We start from the raw sequence: 11,602 nt of genomic DNA on the forward strand, positions 1-11,602 counted from the left end.
CAAGCAAACATGATTATAAAGCACCTCCGTTTAAACCGGGCATTGTTTATGGACATGTTTTTTTGTTTGAGGTGTGAGTTTTATTCATTTTTGTCTCCCTTTATACTTAATTATTATGTTTAATAATCTCTCGCTTTCAGGTTTATGTTTGCACACTATATCCGTTATACAATGATATCTGAGCTCAGTATCTGTACAAAGAATATCTTTATTCAGTATACAATGATATCTGAGCTCAGTATCTGTACAAAGAATATCTTTATTCAGTAGGCCCTATATATATCATATTAAGTTGTACAGTATTTCTATGCTCAGCTCTAAGCTTCGTGTTCTGCGGATTCTTGCAATCCTTTCTCCGAAAATCAGATTCTGACGCTGTCACTGACATTGTAAACATCGGTAATGGTAGTAATGACAAAGTCAATCCCATATAAACTTTGTGGATTGATTTCGTCCCCAAAGCTGTGGTCTCTCTCCTGACCGCTCTATCAAACTGTCGAGTGCACTGCACGTGCGCTGAAGTTTCAACAGCAGCTTGTTTGTTACGATTGTTCAATTCAATTCAATTCAATTCAATTCAATTCAATTTCGGTTTTATTAAAAAACACCAAATAAAAGTCCGAAGACTAACCATATTTGGTTTACATCAAACTTTACAGCTTTACAACAGGGAGACATAAAGAAAAGAAACAAAACAAACAATTTTACACAACTGATTCATGTGGACACCCCCCGAAAAAAAAGAGACAAACTATATACTCACACTAACATAAAAATTGATAGCACCAATAATAACAACAAAGATAAGGCATCAACTGAAGAGAAATTGCACACACCCTCATATACAATATACCTATGATAACATTCATTATATATTGTAAACGTTGTTTCGGCTTACAGCGTTGTGTCATATAGGTTAAAACGGGCTATATCTTGCAGATTTCGCGTTGTTCATTGCGGGGAATCTCTTTTGTTATGGCAATCGGCATTTTTATTGCCGATGAGTCCCATTTCTAAGCTGACGAGGTCATGATGCTTGAAAATGTTTGCAACCTCTAAAACAGCGAGGAAAATGAATTTTTCTTATAGAGAAGATCAAAATCATTAAAATTTATCATACTTTTGATTTGACCTCTATTCATAAAACAAAAGTTGTTTTCAAAATTCCCCAATTCGGTGCTGCATCGTTATCTTTTGTACATCGTTACAGTATCACATGCTTTTGCATAAGGAATCTTATTATTTCAGCTTCACTTACAAAGATATAAAAAAAGAGAAAAAGTGCGTTGCTTTATGATCATATATCGATAACATGAGATCTTCGTGGGTATACTTTTACACGGGCGGGATGTAAGAGACTAAATTCTTCAGTGGAAATTGGTGTCATGTTCCAATTTACTAGACTTTCGTCTTTTTATGGGACTACAAAAACCTGGCCAAGCTGAACTTTCGTCACTTTACCCAGTGAAGTTTTGTCAGTAGTGACGTCACAATAATCGAAGTCCGAACAAACAAGAGATTTTGTTCTGTGAGAACAAGTTCTTAGTAAAGGAATTTGTGACGAATTTACACGCACGTTCCTCTTTACGATCACAAGCCGAATCCCCCAAAATAGAAACTTACGTATTCAATACAATGATAGTCTTTTCATTCACCAAAATTCAGGCAGTATGCATCTTTTGGTAGTACTTCTTGATCAGTAAATCTTCATTGTGAAGTTTATGTGTTAATACACATTAATTTCAATAATATTACAGAATAAAAGACAAGCCTATTACCTACAGAAAATCATTTGTAAGGAATCCTGGCTAATACTGTCATATTCATATCTCATTGCAGACTAGAAAAAGACTAGTTTCTCTTTTGTAAACAGAAAAGCACGACCAGCTCGATCCTCACTTGGCTGCCTACTCATTCACCTTCGTACATTGTACCTGCCCTGGCTAGCACTTAGTACAGACAGGGTTTCAACGTAAACATCTCAGCATAAGCAGTGCAGTACAGTGCAGTGGAGATTGTGGTGAAAAATCCATTCGTGTGACACCGATTGGATACTGAGGACGCGTTGACCACTGCTGTCCTTTTCTGCTACTCCCTGTTTCCCTACCTTTCGTCATCACTAGTCGGTGAGACAAAAAACAGAAGACAGAGGACTGATCAGAATTCGTTTGTGACACTCGGCGTCTCGGGTTTACGTTTATTCGACTCATTTTCACGTCAACCCATTCATAGGGAAACCCCTCGCCTCGCCAGCAGTGCACCAGGCATACATACCAGCATTGGACTGTCTTGAAGCGTCAGGGGAGTGGTGCGCAGTGGTGGTGATCCATTGTTAACTTGGAACTATTCTACATTTTGCCCAAGTTTTTGTGGCACTGTTTGTGAAGCAGGAGTTTAATTGCGTTGAGTATGCCTCTGTTTGGAAAGTCAAAAAGTAAGCAAGCCTGATTTCGATAGAGGAAATTAAGAGTTGACTAAATGTAAATTTAACTTCGTTACTTTATGTGGCAGTTGCATGTAAATTTATATAAATTTAGTTCCAAAAGTACTTGATGGTATGGCAATCTCCACAGTGTAAATTTATATGAAAAACGTACATTAAGACTGCAGAGGTGGATCCAGGAAAACCGTAAAGGGGGGCGTGCCTTTGCAAAATTAAAGGGGGAACACAAGCGATGCCTCCTATTTTTCTTTTTATTTCTTTTAACAAAAAAAGGGGTACACCCATACCTGGATCCACCACTGAGACTGTCATTTCAAAAACAGTAAATGATGCAGTTTGCTTGAAGCAAAGATGTCTGTCATTAAGTGCATGTTCACTACATGTAATAATGTACCAAATTGCTAATTTGCTGATTGTTTCCTCCCGCTACTACTGTATGTACATAGTACTTGCGTACATTCCTTGTATCAAGTTTTTGTCATACACCATTGACAGTGTGATACACACTGTAAGTCAAGTCGCTATCCCATACGTTCTCTTCATTGTGTCTATTAAATGCAGACAATCCCTGTGCTATACAACTGTATATGTATGTATCGTTGTAAGATCTCATCTTTGTAATTATGTCTTTAAAGTTTAAGTTTTGGTTGATGGTGTGCTTATAAAGTGTAGAAGTGAACTCTGGACATATTGGAACAGTAAATGTATTTCTGCCATCGAGGGACTATTTGAGGTACTGTACATGTAGTTATACACAGCACTGTCACAAAGCTACAGTGCCACATGTAAACATTATTCATGGACATGGTTAACAAATGGCAACTATCCGGGAGCTGTACCTTTGATGGATACCTACCTATGGAAGATTCTGAAGGCAGGCTGAGCTTCTATATTCAGATCCAGGTTTGGTCCTCGAGATGAACTGGGTCATGGCCAGGTGGAGTGGCGTGAAACTTAAATTTTATGGGTTCGTTGTCCCAGAATTTATCCAAACCAACTTCAAAACTGAAGACCTTCATAACCACTCAAAAGAAATTGTAATGATTTTAAAATGTCAGTCACCATAAATTTTGTCGTGGTAACAAACAATTAAAGGACAAGTTCACCTTTATAAACATAAGGATTGAGAGAATGTAGCAATATTAGTAGAACACATCATTGAAAGTTTGAGGAAAATCGGACAATCCGTTCAAAAGTTATGAATTGTTGAAGTTTTTGTGCAGTAACCGCTGGATGAGAAGACTACTGCAGTGTGTGAATAACTTAGATGTCACATGCGTACAACAATATAAGGAAAATATAAAGAGAATTTCACAAAATTTCATCTTTTGAAAAAAATACACTTTCCCCCCCGACTCGTTACGGACAAATGTTATGGGTAATATTATTCCCCCTGCCTTCAGAAAGAGGCAAGTAAAGTGCTCTTTTATTATGCGCAAAAAGTGAAAATATGTTGAATTTTCTTTACATTTTCTTTATACTGTTGTACGCATATGACTCACAAGCTGTAGTAGTCCCCTCATCCAGCGGTTCCAACACAAAAATTTTAAAAATTCATAACTTTTGCATCGATTGTCCAATTTTCCTCAAACTTTCACTGATGTGTTCTACTAATATTGTTGCATTCTCTCAATCCTTATGTTCATGAAGGTGAACTTGTCCTTTAAAAGAAGTGTCTACAACTCTCCTGAATGTGGTATTTGTAAATGGTTGATGACAGTCCACACTCACCCTGGGGCGCTCCATTGTACAGTTGTAAACTGTGGGCACACTTCAGGCTGGTCGTAGTTAAGTCCACACAAGAATACAACATACAGCTTGTACTGTATGTGGTACAGTAGGTCATATCCTTGTATACAGAGGTGTGAATTTGTACATTCATGAGTTTGTGATCGAGAAAGAGTAATAATAATAATTACCGGTGTAACGAAATTTTTATAACGCATATAACAAATGAATGTTCCCTAAGCGCTTTACAATCTCATCACAAAACATACTGTAATTAACAATTTACTTTCAATACACACACATGTAAGAGTAAATATTACATTTTCAACATTTTATTTGTCCTATAGAGAATGATGGCAAGAAGCCCTACCCAACCCAAGGGGCATCCTACCCTACCCAACAACCAGCATACCCTACCCAAGGCCAGTACCAGTACCCGGCACAGCCTCAGATAGCACCAGTCCAGAGCCAACAAATGTACGCTGCTCCACCACCAGGTGCCGGCGGCTACCCATCTGCTCCACCTCCATACTCGGCCACAGCCCCACCTCCGGGTCCGGTAAGATATTATCAGAGACTCCAACTCTCCCGTTTTCGACGGGAGATCTCCCGCCGAAAGCCCATTTTTGCACAATCTCCCGTTCTCCCGTTTGAGATTTGATTTCTCCCGCCCTGGCTCTGTGTCTCCCGGTGGAAAGGATTTCTTACTTATTTCTATCGTATGTTGAAAAAAATAAGCCTTAGATAGCACCAGAGAACATCTAGAATCCTAGGAACTTCGCGCTTATTCGCACACATCAACTTGGAGTCTCCCGTTTGCTAGGGGTTTCGGGCGGGAGAATCTCCAGATCAGAAGGTGCTTGGGGTTGGAGTCTCTGTATTATCTACAGTGTACCTAGTACTAGTTTATGATATGGAAAGGAATTATGTGTGAAAACTCCTTATGTTCATTTCATTTGCAACCAGTACTTCACACTAGGCCTACATTTGTGCTTGTGTACCTTTGCTGAGCACATGCTGGAAATATATTTAGTATTTAGTTACACCAGTTCCCATGAAATGAAGCCCAATTCAAAAAGGAATTTATAGAAATTTCATTTTTTTTTTTGTGCCTACAGTATTTCAGAGCTTTTCTGCAAAAGAAAAATTAACATTTCATACATTTCCAGTGATGTGGGAAATTAATGTTCAGAAGAGGCATGCCTATACATATTGACTTTGGCTATTCTAAGTATTTCTGTCATTAGTTTTCATTGTGTGTTTCATGTGAGATGCTTGGTGATTTGTGATAGATATACGTTGTACCGTACATCATGCAGCCATTTAAAAGAAAATTCAGTCATGTAGATCTGAGATCACACTATACTGTGATATAGGCTTTAAATAAAATTGCAAACTTTCCAAGCATGCTCAGAGAGGCACTTGAATAGATGTTTTTTTCACTGATGGTTGACTGTAAATTGTTTTTCTTCTAGTCATAGTCCCATGCTTGTTTTCTATGTGCAGGCAACATACAACCCAGGCTATCCTGTGGCAGCAGCTCCCCCACCACGGCAGCCCCAGTCTGTAGTTGTCCAGGGTGGCTTTGATGCTGGTGCACGGTTTGATGGAAGGACGCCTCCCTCTATTCCTGTGAGTATTAATCCATCACCATCATGATAACTTAACTACCAGTTTGTATGTTTCTATTTTGCAGTTGTAAGCATTTATATGCCCGAGAGAACCAAGCAGACTACAACTTTGTACTTCAGTGATTGTGAACAGAGGATGTTATAGATTCTTTACACCATGTATGTGGATGAAGTCATTTTGAAACATGTAATGTCTGAAGTTAAGATTTTGGCAGAATTTTAGGAGGAGATGAGCAGTTTGTTACTTTTTGTAGATAATACTCTTCAAAATTTATTGATGTACATGTCATGTATTTGAAGTAGTGACTTCAGATCATGACTGTAGAAGATAATTGACTCGCTGCCCTCTCCTCCCCCTCCCTTTAGCCTCCCCCACCAGGCTGCGCTCCAAATGCAGCCCAGATGGCTTCCCAGCACGGACAAAACGTTGTGGTCACTCAGCGGCCAAGCAATTGGATGACAGGAGGCTCAGATGGTGGCTACACGATGTGGTAGGTGAATTCTGCCAGCTTGGCTGTGCACGAGAGCAAAAAAATGGCATCCAACCTCACTGGCGACATCACCTGTTTGAAACGTAGGTTGTGTGTGATTATGTTTGTAGAGTTGATGCTGCCACATTTGGGACATGAAACAACTGGCATGATTGTAGTTGTCTGGTGTATGTACTGCAGTAATGTTATCTTTGCTAATTTGACTAGTGTACATTTTATGAGTCAAGCCTTTTTCAACCACTGTTTTCAACTGTGCCTATGGAAAAATTTTACTTCTTAGACTTTGTACTGTTGTCCTCTCCTGGTGAAGTTAAGTACCAAGGTGACATGTACCTCTGTTATGACCATGGCCAACTACTCTGCATACAATGTCTATGGTGTTTTGAGGAAGCTGAGCTGAGAGGGTTAGATTTAAACCATGAGCTCTCATTATGTAAAAGTTGATATAAATCAGTGTAATATGAATGAATATTCTTCAGGAATATGATGATCATCATCGCGCACAGACTAAGGAAGACATGTGGCTCCAAGCAAATTTGTATACAGATGTTCCAAGCCATTGGAGACATGTGAAAATTTCAGTATATTACTGCATTTGTATAGTGTATGCAGGGAGGTGGAAGAGAGAACTCTTTTTCCATCTCCGTGCTATGGTGGAACCTGTGTTCATAAATTTGACCTGTGATGTAATGAATCCCAGAAGTGCCCTGTGAAGCTTCTTTTTAAGCAGAGTAAACGGCATCAGAAAATTGATGAGCATTGATTTTGTATTCTCACTCACTGGTTCCTGTGCCCTTGGAATACCTTCGACAATCAGACAACACGGGATACATGTAGACAAGTGTAGTGTCATATCAACTCTAAAACTATCTTTAAATACCAGAATGTCAGAAGGGATAATTGTTCTAACAGTTCAACCTTACAGTGTTACATTGTATATGTCAATGCCTTCTGCTCCAGTCAAGGAAAAGCACTGTAAATTCTTAACACTTCACAAATTGAACTGTGAGAATAGGTTTAATGTAGTGTTCTTAATTAATTTCGTTACCACCCCTGTTAGTCTTTTTGTCCTGTCATATTTTAAAAAAATTTCAGCATCTATAGGATATTAGAGTATAACCCACGACAGTGACTTATGTACACATATACCAATTTTGAATTCAAAACCTTTGCAAGGTGACATTTGTATTTCCACACAATGCCTTCAATGTTAGCAGACATCATGTATATATGTATTTAACTATTTAGCCATTACACAGAAGATTGAACTATGGCTGTAATCAGGGAGGCGAGATGCTGTAATGCTCTCTTTCAAATTTTAACTTCTTGTAGGACAGAGGAGACACAGAGTATGTTTTAGCGTGATTGAGTGATTGGCAAGTCTCTGTCTTGTGTGTGATAACCATATGTTAAATGTATGTTGATCTCTGAATGTGGCAGCTTGTATCCTATTTCACCACGTAGCTGAATATTTTCTTGTAAGCTTTTACTATTAAGTACATCTAGGATGGTTGTCTAGCACATTTGATTATTCAGTTAGCAGATGGTGTAAACTGGCGATGGATTGACTACCGTAATGTTAAGCCCAGATTTCAGTCATAAATACACAATTCTGCACTAGACATTTTTTTCTCCTTTTGTTTTGTTTTCCAAGCCAACTGGGACTGAGTCGATTATTACCATCTTTCCTGCATTAAAAACTGACTTCCTTACAGGATTTTTGCATCTACGGGGTATTGCGACCTTTACAAAGTGGTGCATGACATGTATTTGGCAGTGATGTCTAGTGGGAAGTTGATCTCTTAGTCACACTTAGACACACTCCAGCTGTGTTGTTGCATATTGCACAACAGGCTAGAAATCTGGGCCTGGATGTCTTGTTTGAACATGTCCCTTTTCTCCTTGTTTTTTTTTTGCTATTCCTTTAGTTTTTAAAGCAAATAACTTTCCCGTTTCTGATAGTTGCAATGACTAGAGCATGGATGATAGGGTCAAGGGTAACGTGATTCACAGGATGTCAAATTATAGGACCGTTGTGCAGTGCTTGTGGCGTAAGGACAGTAACAATCATGATACCGAGCATTTTGATTCAGTAACTAGCCCCTATTGTAGCCAGGCCTGCCTGCCCCCCCCCCCCCCCCCCCCCCAAAAAAAAAAAGAAAAAAAAAGAATGAAGATACTGGTTGAAAGGTGGACTTTTATCGGAATTGTTAGTTATTTCCATTAGTAGCATTGTCTGCTGCCTCCCCCCCCCCCCCCCATGGCATATTATCCATTACCCTTTGCTTCCATTTTTTAATCTAATGTAATCAATATTATCATACAATATTGGTGGAAATAATTTCTGTAACGTATGATAATTTACATATAGATCAATACAACATTATTGGCACTTTCTGTCATGTGGGATGTACATGTATCTTCTCAACATCAGGTGACTTATTTACCATTTACAGTATTCAATTTGCTCTTTTAAACTAATGGCAACACTAAGGTCCATGGAGGTAAAAGTCAGCTTTATTGTGTATCTGACACTAGTGTATATAATTTGTGCAACTGGATCGACTTGAATGGCTGTTTCAAAATCTGCAACACAAAAAAATATTACAAATCTTTTTCTCAATAGATATTGATGTACACACAATACAGTGATTTCATAATTGATTAAAGTATAATATCATTCCTTGACTTCTTCATTTACAATATACTGTGGGCAATATTCATACATATTCATATGAATAATGCTCGTAGCTACATGTAAATGGTGTTATTCAAATATACATGTATTTTGTTTAGTTATGTATGTAACCTTTCATTCATGTAAGTACTGGAAAAGAGTGATTATGATTGTACAAAGTTTATCATTAAAGGAATCAGTTATGATTGATTTTTTATATCTGTACAGTGATTGTCTTGAAATTGTATTGGGTGCCATTGTTAGTGGAAAAGAAAAGATTGAGAGATGTGAGGAGAGGAAAAGGATTATCAGGATGAAAAGTAAACACTTAAATACTGTATGCAGACCTGCATAGTCTTCCAGATTCTTTAGGATGATTCCTGAAAACTGAGATTTATCTTTTGTGTCCTGACAATGAAATACAAAATCCTCTGTGATTCAGATATCCAATTGGTCTTTCGAAATGAATGTAATACACAGGTGTCTTCCTGATTGCCCGTTGAAATCACCCAGATTTTGATGTAGGGATTGTTACAGCCCTGTACATGCCTACAATTTTCATGAATTTTCACCAAGGAATTTAGCAGATATATCATGTACTTTCTTATAATGAGCATTCATATATGCTATGGTGTTTCTTATCTTTCTCTTCACTCATTGCTATGTTCACTGCATATACTTGTCCAAACTCCATCTCTCTCTCTCTCTCTCTCTCTCTCTCTTCACCAGTTTTTAGTCCATGCATCCAGTTAAATCTTCTATTTTCAGTTCTTGATCACACTCTCCTGCATGGTATTTCTTCTGTAATCTCTCATAAGCAAATTCTAAAATCGATTAAAGGGACTGTACAGTACTGGTTGAGGTGGGGATTCATGTTTTGAACATTCCTAAGTGAGATAATGAAAAATCTCTTATGAAATATGAAAGAGCATGTAATTTTAAGAGAAATTTAATGTTTATTTAGTGAAAATTGGTTTTCAAATGGCTGAGATATCCAAAAAAGTGATATTAAATAATAAAAGGCGACAGGCCACGCCCTTTTTTAGGATATCTTTGTTTCACCTTGTTTTTGGATATCTTGGCGATTTCAAAATCGATTTTCACCAAATAAAGTTTCGATACCCTTTAAAATGGCATGCTCTTTGACATCTTATAGAGTGGTTTCTGAACATCTCTCAAAACGTTGAAAGCTAAATCCTCACCTCATCCAGAACTGTACAAATCGATTAAGGAAAACAATTTTAGTGATGGACAACCATGGCATTACTGCAATGAATTACACACTTCCTGTCTTATTTCTAAGAAAGATTTGCATAGAGAGCACAGCTTGTGTAGCAATATGGTGAAATGCTGGTGAGTGAAACGATTCTATGGGATGTGAGTAATTGTTCACCAGCGTCAGCAGCAGGTACCACTTATCAGGAAATTGCAAAGATGTCACTGACAAGAGGCCTCGAATGGAGGTGAACAACAAACAACATTTCCTTCAACCTCAGACTCAATTGAAATAAGTTCCGAAGTACGTAAACAACATATGTCTCTCCAAAGCTGTAGTATTGTTTCCGTTATCAGTGTAGCTTGATGATAAGTACAGGGTGTGCATTGCAATCTGAGAAAAGGTATGATGGATTCACATAACATGAACATACAAGCCTGCACAGACAGTAGATATACACAGACACCATGTATGGCATATTTTAACAGATAAACAGCTAGTACACAAATACTGTAGAATACATTGACAGGCCTATTTCTGTTGTTGGTACAGTGCACTCCCGTTACAACGAACACGGTTATAACGAAATTTCGTTATAACGAAGTAATTTTTCTGGTCCCAAAATTATCACCATTGAAGTCTATGGTACAAAATTCGCTTATACACGAACACGAAGTCTTTTACAGCGAAATTTCCGTTATAACGAAATGCGAATTGCTTTCGAAAATACGTAGCGGAACAAGCATGTATAGCGTCTCTGCATGGGTGAACGCTTCACACAACTGTGTGTTTACTCCTTGTGTCACGCACAGTTTCTGAGGGGAACTTGTGTTTATTATTGTAATACTTGCAGTTATTCCCATCACATTTCACATAGCTTTTCCAGTATATACGTGGTTCCTTGATTTCGTTATACTGTATATTGTATTTGTTCGGTTATAACGAAATTTCGTTATAACGAAAGAAAACTGCCGGTCCCGAGCATTTCGTTATAACGGGAGTGCACTGTATGTGTCTGATATTTTGTCAAGCAATCTGCACATTTCTGTATAATATGTGACGACCAGTTCATGCACCTATAGTCTTCTGGAATGTGTCCGACATCTTCTCATTTCTGTTAATACAATTTTTACATGCATCCACAGTCTTCTGGAATCTTCCGAGTCCAGGAAAAGAGGAAGAGAAGGAGAGGGAATGAGAGAAGGGCAGAAAGAGAGGGTGAGATAGTAAAGTCACCCTCCATTTAGGTCGTAGAATGCATATACGTATTGGCTATTCCTTCACCCTTTCCACCTCCAGCTAGTAGGCTATATACTACACAGTGTAGGTATTTAATGTATGATGTCAGGCACCAAAGACAGCCTTGAGGTGATATATTTACCCATTGTTCACATTTTTTTTTTTGGGTTATTTATT

At 38.1% G+C, this 11,602-nt stretch overlaps 1 protein-coding gene across 1 annotated transcript; it reads left to right on the forward strand.

Moving 5' to 3' along the window:
* The first annotated feature begins 1,957 nt into the window (after window positions 1-1,957).
* LOC139744387 (uncharacterized) lies at window positions 1,958-8,429 on the forward strand. Its single transcript, XM_071654829.1, has 4 exons — window positions 1,958-2,434; window positions 4,519-4,730; window positions 5,678-5,803; window positions 6,169-8,429. Exons 1-4 carry the CDS (start codon window positions 2,410-2,412, stop codon window positions 6,295-6,297), a joined length of 492 nt encoding a protein of 163 aa, XP_071510930.1. The 5' UTR covers window positions 1,958-2,409; the 3' UTR covers window positions 6,298-8,429.
* Window positions 8,430-11,602: the final 3,173 nt, after the last annotated feature.

The sequence above is a fragment of the Diadema antillarum genome, unplaced genomic scaffold (assembly GCF_040938485.1).
Source record: "Diadema antillarum isolate AM-2024a unplaced genomic scaffold, OU_Dant_1.0 seq00001166_RagTag, whole genome shotgun sequence".
Lineage (NCBI taxonomy): Eukaryota > Metazoa > Echinodermata > Echinoidea > Diadematoida > Diadematidae > Diadema > Diadema antillarum.

What these genes read in the sequence shown, in the direction of transcription:
- LOC139744387 (XM_071654829.1), top strand. Translation starts at nt 2,410, where the DNA reads ATGCCTCTGTTTGGAAAGTCAAAAA. An exon ending in TCTGTTTGGAAAGTCAAAAA is followed by an intron (nt 2,435 to 4,518) that starts GTAAGCAAGCCT and finishes TTTGTCCTATAG; the next exon opens with AGAATGATGGCAAGAAGCCC. An exon ending in CAGCCCCACCTCCGGGTCCG is followed by an intron (nt 4,731 to 5,677) that starts GTAAGATATTAT and finishes TTCTATGTGCAG; the next exon opens with GCAACATACAACCCAGGCTA.